This window comes from Trachypithecus francoisi, unplaced genomic scaffold (genome assembly GCF_009764315.1).
Source record: "Trachypithecus francoisi isolate TF-2019V2 unplaced genomic scaffold, Tfra_2.0 Lachesis_group4, whole genome shotgun sequence".
NCBI classification, from domain to species: Eukaryota; Metazoa; Chordata; class Mammalia; order Primates; family Cercopithecidae; genus Trachypithecus; species Trachypithecus francoisi.
In genome coordinates, this window is record NW_022681469.1 from 107650070 (window position 1) to 107663313 (window position 13244).

Below are 13244 nucleotides of genomic sequence, written 5' to 3' on the forward strand. Positions count from 1 at the left end.
AGAGAGGGAGGAAGGAAGGAAGGAAGGGGAGAGAGGAAGGAAGGAAGGAAAGGGAGAGAGGAAGGGAGAGAAGAAGGGAGAGAGGAAGGAAGGAAGGAGAGGCAGGGAGAGAGGGAGGGAGGAAGGAAGGAAAGAGGGAGAGAGGAAGGAAGGAAGAAAGGAAGGAGAGGGAGGGAGGGAAAGAGGGAGGGAGGAAGGAAAGAAGGAAGGAAGGAGATGGAGGAAGGAAGGAGGGAGGGAGGGAGGGAAGGAAGGAAGGAAGGAAGGAAGGAAGGGAAATGAAAGAGAAAAGAAATGGCAGGAGAGTCAGTGGGGCCAGAGCCAAATAAACAAATGGTGCAGAAGGGAGTGGAAGGGATGGCGGGGTCCAGATCATGGGGCCATGGTAAAAACTTTGGGATTTATTCTAGTTGTGATGAGAAGCCTCTGAAGGATTGAGAGCTGAGGAGTAACGATTTGTATCTGAGAAGGATCACTCTGGCTGCTGGGTGGAAAATAGACTCACAGAATATTTATTAAGCACCTGCCACGAGTGAGGCACTGTGCTAAGCGCTGTGGGAGACACGGGGATAAATCACGTGAGCTGTGCTTAGGTCACTTACAGTTTAGTGAAGCAGACAGATCTGTAAACAATCCACTGGGATTCAGGTGAATTGAGTCAGTGGCATAGCCAGCAATAGTGTTTTGGTTAGGAGGATGAGCTTTGTAAGTCCTGTAGTTTTGAGTTCAAATTCTGGCTGTATGCTTTACTACTTACTTAGCTATTGGCTTCAGTTTCCTCATTTGCAGATGGCAATAATGAAAGTAATAGCTGTGCCATAGGATTGCTGGGATACTGAACTGTAAGTCTTGGGCGGAGTGGCTGACCCTGTAAGCACCCCACAATGCTAGCACCCCATGCCTGCTCGTGTGGGACTTGGGACTTAGCATGGAACGCTTGAGTTGAGCTTTGAAGATGCTGAGGAGTTTTTTTTCTTTTTTCTTTTTTCTTTTTTTTTTTTTTTTTTTTTGAGATGGAGTCTCGCTCTGTCGCCCAGGCTGGAGTGCAGTGGCCAGATCTCAGTTCACTGCAAGCTCCGCCTCCTGGGTTTATGCCATTCTCCTGCCTCAGCCTCCTGAGTAGCTGGGACTACAGGCGCCCGCCACCTCGCCCGGCTTTTTTTTTTTTTTTTTTTTTCTGCATGAGCAGGAGAGATTTCTATGCTGTTTTTACCTAGGATTTGAGCAAGTTACCCTGTGGCAGGGACTTACAAGTTTCTCTCCTGGAACTTTCTCCTGTGTTATGTTTCCCTGGAGCTATATTAATAGTGAGAAAGTATAAGTAGAATTTGGAAGAACATATGGCCAGCAGAGTCCCTGGCTGGTTTTCTTGGCCTCAGGCTGCTTCCTGCACGCCCCTTCCTTCATTGTCTCAGGTTAATCACTGGGGTGCAGGAGCTGGACTTTTCTCGCTAAAGCCACGGCTCTCTACCTGCCAGATTCCTTGAGACGATTCTCCCTCCAAGACTAGATTTGAAAAAATGACACTCTCCCCTTTGGTGCCTCCTTTCTTTATAGCCCTTGAATGCAACCTTCTTATCTGGGATATTTTAGCCAAGCCCTTGTGTTTGGGGAAGCACACAGTTTAATCTCACAAGTTGAAGAAGTCTTCTGCTGGTCCCAGTTCCTGACACTAAACTCTTGAGTGTGAAAATCAGCACATCTCCACTTGTCTCATTTCCAGATGCGATAGCTGCCTCCTCCAGGAAGCCACTCTTTCTGCCACTAAGTCTAGGGAAGATCTTTAGGCCGGAGATCCTGTGAAATTACAATTAAGTGGATTTCAGGCTATCTTCTTCTTCAGTCACTCTTTCTGCCACTAAGTCTAGGGAAATTCTTTAGGCCAGAGATCCTGTCAAATTACAATTCAGTTGATTTCAGGCTCTCCTCCTCCTCCTCCTCCTCCTCCTCCTCCTTCTCCTTCTTCACCTTCTCCTCCTTCTCCCTCTTCTCCTTCTCCTCCTCCTCCCCTCCTCCTCCTTCTCCTTCTTCTTCCTCTTCTTTTTTCTCCTCCTCCTCCTCCTTCTTGTTTCTTCTTCTTCTCCGTCTCCTCCTCCTTCTCCTCCTCCTTCATCTTCTTCCTCTTTCTCTTCCTCTTCCTCTCCTCCTTCCTCCTCCTCCTCTCCTCCTCCTCCTTCTTCTCCTCCTCCTCTTCTTCCTTTTCTTCCTCTTCCTCTCCTTCCTCGTCTTCTGCTTCTTCTCCTTTCTCTTCTTCTTCCTCTTCTTCCTCTACTTTTCTTCTTCTCCTCCTTCTGCTTTTTCTTCTTTCTTTTTCCTCTTCCTCCTCCTCCTCTTCTTCCTTTTTAGCAACAGTGCTATTTATCCAAATAAAATCTGTGTGAAACCCCAAAGAACAAACCACACAAGCAGAGCTGTTCTGGGACGTGAAGTCAGGGTGGACGCCCAGAACCCCGATTTCTCAACCATCTCCTCCTTCCCCCTGGATGACCCTGGGATTCTTCAGGGTAATCCTTGAGTTCCGAGGATCAGAATTTGAAAAACCCATCAGAGAAGGGCGTTGAAGTGAGAAACACCAACTTGGATCTCTTTTATCCCAAAATCCATAACCTGTTCCACCTGACAAAGGTTGAGGGAATTTTCTCTGAGGTCTGTAGCCCCTTTGGAGCTATTTCTAAATAGACTAATCAGGAACTCTCCATCAATAGGGAAATGACAGTTTGTTTTACTGGAGAAGGTTTCTTGGAGCCCTTCTCTGCCCCTGAAAGAAGGAGAGAGAGGCATAACTCAGGTTATGCTGCCAGCCCAGTGGGACCTGGGGAAATGTTGCCTTTTCTGAGTGTTTCTTGCCACCTGCCTTCTCCCCTCGGCACCCTTGGGGTGTTTCAGATCGATCAGCTAAAGCACCGGTTGAATAAGATGGAGGAGGAGTGTAAGCTGGAGAGAAATCAGTCTCTGAAACTGAAGAATGACATTGAAAATCGGCCCAAGAAGGAGCAAGTTCTGGAACTGGAGCGGGAGAATGAAATGTTGAAGACCAAAAACCAGGAGCTGCAGTCCATCATCCAGGTGAGGGCCTGGGGGTGGGGCCGGCGCGGGCAGCGGGAGGGTGAGGGCTTGGGGTTGGGGGCAGAGCCTCACTCACACCACGCTGACTGCAGGATCACAGACATGCATGCCATCCTTGGGCACCTTTGTCTCCTCCTCTGTAAAGCGGTGACCCCCCCACCACGCATTTGTCAGAGACAGTAGATCATACTTGGGAAAACATGTCCTTATTTGAAGCACTCCAGAAAAATCACCATCCATGTGGAAATCAATGCCCTGGGCACTGTGGGAAGAGACAAGGATGTCTGGGAAACCTACGTGCCCTGAAAGATTTCAGGAAACTCAACTCTAAGCTCCATGCCACTTGTTCCAGCCTCAAATGCCTCCTCGCACTTGTCAAAGTGGAATCACTTGTGGGCACGGAGGAGGAAGCTGCTGAGGAGTGACATCCCAAAACATATCTACAGGGCAAGAAAAAAAACATGCATCCTCCTGCTCGCTGCAGAACAGTCCCCACCAGGAGTGGCTGTCTGGTATTTGAGGCTCTCTTTCGGAGCCGAGGATGAACCCAGCTTCATCAAAACAGATTCCTCAGTATTTCAGGGATGGCATCTAAAAAGCAGATCCACCTTCCCTTTGCTGTCACCTGTGAAGTGTTCTAGGTGCACCAATTGCTCCTCTGAGCTCTGATAAGCGCCAGGGAGAACAAAAGGCCCAGGATACTCCCAAGCAGAAGCCAGTTTTCTGTTTCTTTCCAGGCGATAAACTTGTTAAATGATAAGCTTCTTAGAGACCCCAAGGGACATACATCTCTTCCTGCCTTTACCTTCCAGACACAAAACCTTCTGCTCTGTCCGTGTCTGTTGCTGGCTCTTCTGTCCCCCGCCTTCCAGGACCACCTGGCTCCCCACCCCGATCCTGACCCTGTTAAACCTCCTCCCTCCCACCCAGGCTGGGAAGCGCAGCCTGCCAGACTCGGACAAGGCCATCCTGGACATCCTGGAACACGACCGCAAGGAGGCCCTGGAGGACCGGCAGGAGCTGGTCAACAGGATCTACAACCTGCAGGAGGAGGCCCGCCAGGCGGAGGAGCTGCGGGACAAGGTGGGAGCGGGGAGCGCCTGCCCAGCGGTGCCCTTGGCCAGCCCCCTTCACACCAGGGGGCAGTGGTGTCTGTCAGCAGGACCTCCCTGACCTCACACTCCTGTTCGGGGACTGGGTCAGACCCCTGGCATAAATCCCCTGTACTTCCCAGTATTCAGCCCCTGGCAGGAGCTGCAGTTTATCAACCAGATGAGGGCCTGGGGGCAGGAGCAATGTGGGCAGAGGAGAGGGAGAGGGCTTGGGATTGGGGGAACCCACATACTTACCAACGTGTGAGTGTCAGAGCCTCACCCACACCTTGCAGATTGCAGGATCCCAGATGTGTCGGCCACCCTTGAGCATTTACAAGCTATTGCACCAGCTGAGCACCCGTGTCCCCTCCTGACTGAGACCGCACTGTCCTCCCATACGTTACCTGGTCCGTAGTGAGTTCACGACAATGCCAGGTTCATTGGTCTCCTACCTTGAGCCCCAGTGGTCAGATAGCTGGTTCTCAGAAGGGCAGGCCATGTCCTGACCATGCCAGCTTAGGGAGGGACAGGCCTGCTCCAGCCAGCCGGCGGGAAGGCACGAGCAGAGAACAGCTTTCAGCCCTGACCTATTCATTGCTTGATGCACGTATTGATTTCTCTGTGTCGTTCACAGTACCTGGAGGAGAAGGAGGACCTGGAGCTCAAGTGCTCGACCCTGGGGAAGGACTGTGAAATGTACAAGCACCGGATGAATACAGTCATGCTGCAGCTGGAGGAGGTGGAGCGGGAGCGGGACCAGGTACAGGCACCACCTGCAGCGTGCAGGGCGGCAAGGCTGCACAGCGGGGCCCACGCCCCAGGCCACGGGCTCCTTCAGAGTGCTTTGTCCCGTGCAATGTCACTGACAATGCAGGGATCACTCCTGAATCCATCTTTCCCATTTCTGTGCCAACGATGAATTCTATCCCAAAAGGCTTTTGGAAGTCACAGGCGTTTGGGTATCAGGGGACTCTGAGCTGAGCTCCAGCAGCTCCCACAACCAAGCATGGTTCTTAAATGATGTCTGTTCTCTCGGGTGAGAGGATGGGTTCAGATCCAGCCCTGTCATTCATAAGGTGTATGCCCCTAGGCAAGCTGCCACCCTGACCTCAGTGCCCTCATCTGTAAAATGGGGATAATTACGGTAGCACCGCCTCATAGGGACAGGCTGTGGCCTTCCAGGGATACTGCATCAAAGCTGTCAACACGGAGCCTGCCACTAGCAAGGGTCGAACCATCGGCTCTGTGATCATGTTAATGAAGAAGGCAGTGACTGACACGCCTGGGAGTCAGGCTGCAGATGAGAGCCACAGACGATGTGGCTGGCCCCTGGGTTGGGGACGATGCCTGTCCCTGGGCCCAGCTGGAGTTGACTGGGGTGCAGTCCCCAAAGCGGCCTTTGTCCTGCTTCTCCCCGGCAGGCCTTCCACTCCCGAGACGAAGCCCAGACGCAGTACTCGCAGTGCTTAATCGAAAAGGACAAATACAGGAAGCAGATCCGCGAGCTGGAGGAGAAGAACGACGAGATGAGGATCGAGATGGTGCGGCGGGAGGCCTGCATCGTCAACCTGGAGAGCAAGCTCCGGCGCCTCTCCAAGGACAGCAACAACCTGGACCAGGTGGGGTGGGACGGGCAGGGCCCACGTCTGAAGCCTGGTGCCCCTGGCGCCCACGGAGGGCTGTGGCCAGTCCCCGCCTCCCTGTGGGGCCCCACATCTGAAGCCAGGTGCCCCTGGCACCCACTGAGGGCTGTGGCCCGTTGCCACCTCCCAGTGCAATGAATGGCTCCTTGTCCTTTGTTTAGTTTAGTTTTGTTTTTGAGACGGGATCTTGTTCTGTTGCCCAGGCTGGAATGCAGTGGCACCATCACAGCTCACTGCAGCTTCAAACTCCTGGGCTCAAGCCATCCTCCCACTTCAGCCTCCCGGGTGACGGGACTAAAGGCACACACCACCATGCCTGACTAATTTTGTATTTTTTTATACAGACAAGGTCTCACTGTTTCCCAGGCTGGTCTTAAACTCCTATCCTCAAGCGATCCTCCCGCCTCAGCCTCCCAAAGTGCTAGACTTACAGCCATGAGCCACTGTGCCCGGTCGGCCCTTCATATTTTTGAAGCCAGAAGTTCCCTCCCACACCCAGCATAATCCACATCTTTTAGTCTTGTGTTTGTGTCTATTTAGTGATGAGTAGAAGCCACTCATTTTGAAGTTAGAAGATGCAGGGTAGGGCTGGGCACAGTGGTTCATGCCTCTAATCTCAGCATTTTGGGAGGCTGAGGTGGGAGGATCGCTTTAGGACAGGAGTTCAAGACCAGTCTGGGCAACAGGGTGAAAACTTTTTTTAATTTAAAAAATTAAAATTAAAAACATAAATAAGAAGATGCAGGGGGCTGGACGCGGTGGCTCACGCCTGTAATCCCAACACTTTGGGAGGCTGAGGCAGGTGGATCATGAGGTCAGGAGTTTGAGACCAGCCTGACCAACATAGTGAAACCCTGTCTCTACTAAAAATACAAAAAAATTAGCCGGGCGTGGTGGTGTGTGCCTGTAGTCTCAGCTCCTCGGGAGGCTGAGGCAGGAGAATTGCTTGAACCCAGGAGGCAGAGGTTGCAGTGAGCCAAGATCTTGCCACTGCACTCCAGCCTGGTGACAGAGCAAACCTTCGTCTCAAAAAACAAAAAGAAGATGCAGGGTCAAGCCTGACCCGGCCACTTCCTCGCTGAGCAGCCTCCCCACTTAGGAGCCTCAGTGCCCTCTCAGTTGACCACAGCCAGCTACTGGCCTCCCACTAGGGTTCCCCCACACACCTGAACTGTCACTGGGTTTAAGACACCCTGCGGTCATTAGGGTTCCTAGTGCCTGTGAGTAAACCCTCATTTATGGACAATGTGAATTGCAGAGTACATTTCCCAGCAGCGCCCCAGGCACTGAGAAGTGAAGGAATGCCTCCTCCAGGGTAGATGTTACCACTATTGTAGCTCTGGGTTTACTGAGCGCAGTCACGTGCAGGTGCCACGCAACGTGCCCTCTGTGCGTTGCCTCATTTACCCCACAGAACTGTCCTGCATGGAAAGCACATGCTCAGTGTCCTCATTTACAAAGGAAGGGACCCTGACTGGGTGCGGTGGCTGAGGCCTGTAATCCCAGCACTTTGGGAGGACCCACATTCCCGGCTGCAGTTACAGCGTGAACACAGGCCTGGCACGTAGCCCACCGTGCTGCCAGCAGGCCGTGACCGGCGCTTCCACCCATCTGCAGAGTGGGCGTCAAGGAGCAGCAGGCGGGTAACGAGATGTGCCAAGGTGGGCTGTGCGTACCCAGGAATGTTCTACTGCTATTCTGAGTCCCTGAAGCATTTTGCACAGGGAGCGGGACAAGACGCTTTGAGTTTGGAGGCAGCGCAGCATGAGGGTGCCGTGTGGCTTTGCGGGCCACGTAGTTCCTTCATGCCACAGCACTCCGCTCCCTATTTTGTAAAAGGTGGTGATCAACAACCTCTACTTGCCAGGAAGGATTCAATGAAGTGGCAGCTATGAAGTGCTCCAGACAGTACCTAGCACTGTTTTTGTTTTTAATATCATTCAGTCATTCTGAATACTTTTTATATTTTTAGCTCAGGCACAGGGCTAGAAATTGGAAATGTAATGGGGGCAGATGAGATGTAAGGGGTTGAGGCCGGTCAGGAGGCAATGCCTTTACCATTATACAGGAAGACCTGGGCTTGCTTGGGAGACCGGACCAGAAGCCTGGGGGGAGGAGGCATTGTTAGGCTGGAATGGTGGGGCTCAGTGTCTGGGGTTATGGTTGGGATCAGGAAAGAAGAATGGCTGAAGTGAGCTTCAAGCTCGGGTGGCTGAGGGAATGATGATCCCGTCAGCCCAGCCACTTCACCTACTGGTGGCACATCGCCAAGCCCCATCACTAATGCGAGGTTTTCTCTGTCCCCAGAGTCTGCCCAGGAACCTGCCAGTAACCATCATCTCTCAGGACTTTGGGGACGCCAGCCCCAGGACCAATGGTCAAGAAGCCGACGATTCCTCCACCTCGGAGGAGTCACCCGAAGACAGCAAGTACTTCCTGCCCTACCACCCGCCCCAGCGCAGGATGAACCTGAAGGGCATCCAGGTGCATGGGTGTGGAGGGAGGGGTGCAGGTGCAGGGCAGAGGGTCTGGGAGCCGTAGGCCCCTGCAGGCAGCAATGAGGCAGCACAGTCACGCCTGCTTCTGGGTGGGTTTTGGGTGCCCAGACTGTGATTCAGCCTATTTCAACCCTGTAAGCTGGAAATCCTGCCAACTCGCTTTTTACTCATTTGTACATTTTTACTGATTCCTTCACTCTTATAAATGTAATAGACATTAAAAGAGAGAGAAAGAAAGACAGGCTGGGCATGGTAGCTCATGTCTGTAATCCCAGCACTTTGGGAGGCCAATGTGGGAGGATCGCTTGAGATCAGGAGTTCCAGACCAGCCTGGGCAACATAGGAAGATCCAGTGTCAAAAAAGAAAGAGAGAAAGAGAGGAAGGAAGGAAGGAAGGAAGGAAGGAAGGAAGGAAGGAGAGGAAGGAAGGAAGGAAGGAAGGAAGGAGGAAGGAAGGAAGGAAGGAAGGAAGGAAGGAAGGAAAAGGAAAAAGGAAAGAAAAGAAATTAGCCAGGCATCGTGGTACATATCTGTAGTCCCAGCTACTCAGGAGGCTGAGGCAGGAGGATCTCCTGAGCCCAAGAGCTGGAGGCTGCCGTGAGCTATAATCGCACTACTATACTCCAGCCTGAGTGAGAGCAAGACCCTGTCTCAATAATAAAAGAGAGAGAGAGAGAGAGAGACAAAAGAAAGAAAGGAAGGAAGGAAAGAAAGAAAGAGAAAGGGAAAGAGAGAGAGAGAGGAGGGAGGGAGGGAGAGAGAGGAGGGAGGGAGGGAAAGAGAGAAGGAAGGAAGGAAGGAAGGAAGGAAAGAAGGAAGGAAGGAAAGAAGGAAGGAAGGAAAAGGGAAGGGAAGAGAGAAAGAGACAGAGGGAGGGAAAGAGAATGAAATGAGCATCATTTCCAAATTCAGGCTGGGCACAGTCACTCAAGCCTGTAATCCCAGCACTTTGGGAAGCTGAGGTGGATGGATCACCTGAGGTCAGGAGTTTGATACCAGCCTGGCCAACATGGCGAAATCCCATCTACTAAAAATACAAAAATTAGCTGGGCGTGGTGGTGGACACCTGTAGTCCCAGCTACTTGGGAGGCTGAGGCAGGAGAATCACTTGAACCCAGCAGGGCAGAGGTTGCAGTGAGCCAAGATCATACCACTGCACTCCAGCCTGGGCAATAGAGCAAGACTCTGTCTCAAAAAAAAAAAGAACAATCTGTTTATTCTTCACAAATGTATTGAGTGCCAATCACATGCCTGTCACATGTCAGGCACCATCCTGGGAGCAGGAGTTAGCAGTAATCCTGTCGCTTTGCTCAGAATCTCGTGCAACCCGAAGCTCATGGCTGGCTCTCGATGGGGAGTGGAGTGAATGAATGAGATGCCACAGCAGGGCCTGACAGTGCCTCCGCCTCTCCCAGCCTTGCACACGCGGAGCCAGAAGGCTGAGGCAGCACATCTGAGCTGAGACTCCGTTAGCACTCTGGGCCGGGGGTGGCCAGGGCACCTGCCCGGCAGCCTCACCCTCTTCTGAAACCCCCTCTGCGTTGTGTACCCAGCTCTGCTCAGCCTCACACTCCCCGCACATCACTTGGTCCCCTCCGCTGCTCTTGGCTTTTGTCCTGTCTTCTGCCATGAGCCATATTGCACGGCTGCCCTGGGAGGAAAGCTTGTCTGTACCAGCAGCTGCCTGATTCAAGCCCAGGGGAGCCGCTGTGTCTTGTCGTCCCAGCCACGGGAGATGAGCATCGGTCCGTGTGCGTTCCGGGCCAACCCAGGCGGCTGTATGACGAGGGACAGGATGGCTGGCCTCGCTTTATTTTTTTCTAAGCCCCAGTGACATGTGTCTAGGGCCCTGTTTGATTTGTGTCTTATGTCTTGTTTCTTCCCCTCCCCTCCCTTTTAGCTGCAGAGAGCCAAATCCCCCATCAGCCTGAAGCGAACATCAGATTTTCAAGGTTAGTGAGATGCCCGGATCTCTCTCGGCCTGTCTCATCTGTCACTCTGTCTCTCTCAGTCCATCTGTTTCTCCCACTGTAGCGATCAATCCTGCAGGGTAAACATGGCGGGCTCTCGGGGGTCTCAGGGTGGCGGGGGTCCATCCAAATAGCAGTTAATGTGCATCGTCATTCGAAGCAGGCAGGAGCCCCGAGCACTGAAAGGTTCCCTCTGTGGTTCCCTGCACGCCTCCCCGCCTCTCCCGATGGGTCTGTCCGGAACCCCTGGTGCATTAGCTGAACTGTGCATTTTGCCTGTGGCTTCTCACTGAGGGGACTCTTTGACCCTCTTCCGAGACTTAGCTGGGTGGTCCCCCACAGGACCTCACAAGAGGCTGGTTCATTCGTCAGTCCCTGGTTCTCCGAGACACACTGCCTTCAGAATCTTCTCTTTTGTCCTCACCATATCTCTGGGAGTGACAGATCGGCTAGAAGGGTTTGCCTAAGCAAATCAAGCACCTACTATGTGCCAGGTGCTGGAAGGCCCAAGTAGATGCCCATAGACCCCACACACTGAGGCAGGGCCACAGCCAGGAGGTGGAAAGTGCATGGGTCCCGAGAGTGGTTGGACAAAGGTCAGAGAAGGATCCATCAAGAAGGGTACATTTGGCCGGGCATGGTGGCTCACACCTGTAATCCCAGCACTTTGGGAGGTCAAGGCAGGCAGATCACCTGAGGTCAGGAGTTTAAGACCAGCCTGGTCAACATGGTGAAAACCCATCTCTACTAAAAATACAAAAAATAGCTGAGCGTGGTGGCGGACGCCTGTAATCCCAGCTACTTGGGAGGCTGAGGCAGGAGAATCACTTGAGCCCAGAAGGTGGAGGTTGCAGTGAGCCAAGATGGCACCACTGCACTCCAGCCTGAGCGACAGAATGAGACGCTGTCTCAAAAAAGGAAGGAAGGAAGGAAGGAAGGGAGGGAGGGAGGGAGGGAGGGAGGGAGGGAGAAAGGAAGAAAGAGAGAAAGAAAAAGGTGGGAGTGGGGTGTACATTTAAACTGGGGCTGGAAAAGGGAGCCTTTTGGTGGATGGACACAGTGTCAGGTCAGAGAGGGGCCCATAAACAGAGGTGTGGAGACCAGGAGGTGCACGGGGCAGAAGCTGCCCTGCCACCCCAGAGCGCAAAGCAGGAGAGCACTGGGCTGAGACTGTGGGTGCCTCGCTGAAGATATGGACTTCATCCCTCACGGCAAGGATGAAGCCTCCCCCAGGTGGCTTTGGGGTGAGCAGGAGAGTGGAGAGTGCAGACCCATGCTTAAGGCTATTCTCTCTGGGCATGGAGGTAGAGGAGGGAGGCCAGGGCAGGGGGCCCCATCCAGCTCCCTCATGGCCACATCCGGTGTCTCAACGGCCTTCTTTATCAGAAGGGAGGCGCAAAGGGCCTGGGGCCTGCAGGAAGCAGAGAAGGGGGTTGCACCAAAGGGAAGGGACATGATGTAGTGGCCATGGGGCTTCTTCGCTCCTCATCAGACCTTAGGCTGCCCAGTGCCAGGTGCTGGGGGCCCAGGGAAGGACAGCATATGGTTCCTCCCTACAAGACATCCGCTGATGGGGGTGCATGTACGTGTATCTGTCTGTGCACACAACACGGGCACACACAGCAAGGGTGGGAGCAAGGAGGGGACACAGACAGCAAAGCCGTCAGACGAGGGCTGAGAGGACATGCACATGGTCCCCAGGCTACCCGCAGCAGAGCCAGGGGTTGGGGCAGGGACATCAAGGGAGGCTTCACCCTGTCTCCCTCCAGAGTGCCACCCGGGCCCCAGCTCATCCCCCAACACCCTCTCCTGCTGCAGGACACCGTTCCAGGGCCCCAGCCTCGTCCACCGCACCAGCCCCGACCCACCTCACCTTCCTCCCCAAGTCCCAGCCTCTGAATGGCGCTGCTGCGTGCTCTGGGCTGCAGCCCCAGCCTCCCGTATGTTTATTTAGAGAGGTTTCCACAGACTTGGCCCCCAGTTTGTCCTCATCCCCATCAGCCAGCCCTGCTTGTCAGGGAGAGGCAGAGTCCATGGTGATGGCAGAGAATTGGACAGGAAGACTCAGGCCCCAGTTGTCCATTGTTCACAGAAAATGCCAGCCAGGGACCCCACACAAGTCCTCAGAGACACATGGCATTGTCCAGCTTTGACCCAGGCTGCCCAGGGGGTGACCCCCACTGGGAGCTGGGATATGTTGGCAAACGAGACCCACCCCCCGCCAGGAGCCTACTGTGGTGGGGGGGAGACGGGAAAAGAAGAGATAATTTTATGCCTGGGATACCAGCGCTTTGGGAGGCCAAGGCAGAAGGATCGCTTGAGGCCAAGAGTTCAAGACCAACCTGGGCAACATAGCAAGACGCCATCTCTATAAAAAACTTAATAAAAAACAAGAGGAGGTTTCTGAGAGCTCTTTCTCCAGCAGATGCCACAGAGAGGGGAGTGAGCCCCCAAGGGAGAGAAGAGGCCCCGGACCCACCTCATAGGAGGTTTGGGATGACACCAGACAGCCCCACGTGTCTATTGGCCATGGGCTCTGATTTCCCTTTCCCTGCCTTTTCTCTCCCTTCCCTCTCTCTTCCACCTCAAACCCTCCCCGGCCCCCTTCTCCTTTCTCTGTCTCTCCCACCTTGTCTCCCATGAGGACAGCCAAGGGGCACGAGGAAGAAGGCGCGGACGCCAGCCCCAGCTCCTGTGGATCTCTGCCCATCACCAACTCCTTCACCAAGATGGTGAGCTGTGGCCTCTGCCCGACCTGCAGGTCCCCTCCGTTGTCCTTCCCTGCAGAACACTGTCCGGTGCCCCAGCTCATGCCCACTACCCACTCTCCCTCCAGAGCTCATCCCACCGCCCTCTTCCCCTGCAGAATGCCATCCAGGGCCCCAGCTGTTCCCCACCACTCTCTCTCCCTCCAGAGTGCCATCCAGGGCCCCAGCTCATCCCCCAACACCCTCTCCTGCTGCAGAACACCAT

General features: G+C 53.7%; 1 protein-coding gene across 5 annotated transcripts in view; it reads left to right on the forward strand.

Annotated features, from left to right (window-relative positions):
• The window catches only part of CARD11 (caspase recruitment domain family member 11), a 151274-nt gene that overhangs the window by 113718 nt on the left and 24312 nt on the right, over window positions 1–13244 (forward strand). For all 5 annotated transcript variants that reach the window (XM_033193778.1, XM_033193776.1, XM_033193773.1 and 2 more), the window contains exons 6-12: window positions 2887–3066; window positions 3997–4149; window positions 4795–4920; window positions 5582–5779; window positions 8111–8287; window positions 10202–10253; window positions 12921–13003. In XM_033193778.1, coding sequence (XP_033049669.1) covers window positions 2887–3066; window positions 3997–4149; window positions 4795–4920; window positions 5582–5779; window positions 8111–8287; window positions 10202–10253; window positions 12921–13003 — 969 coding nt within the window. The remainder of the gene's footprint in view (window positions 1–2886; window positions 3067–3996; window positions 4150–4794; window positions 4921–5581; window positions 5780–8110; window positions 8288–10201; window positions 10254–12920; window positions 13004–13244) is intronic.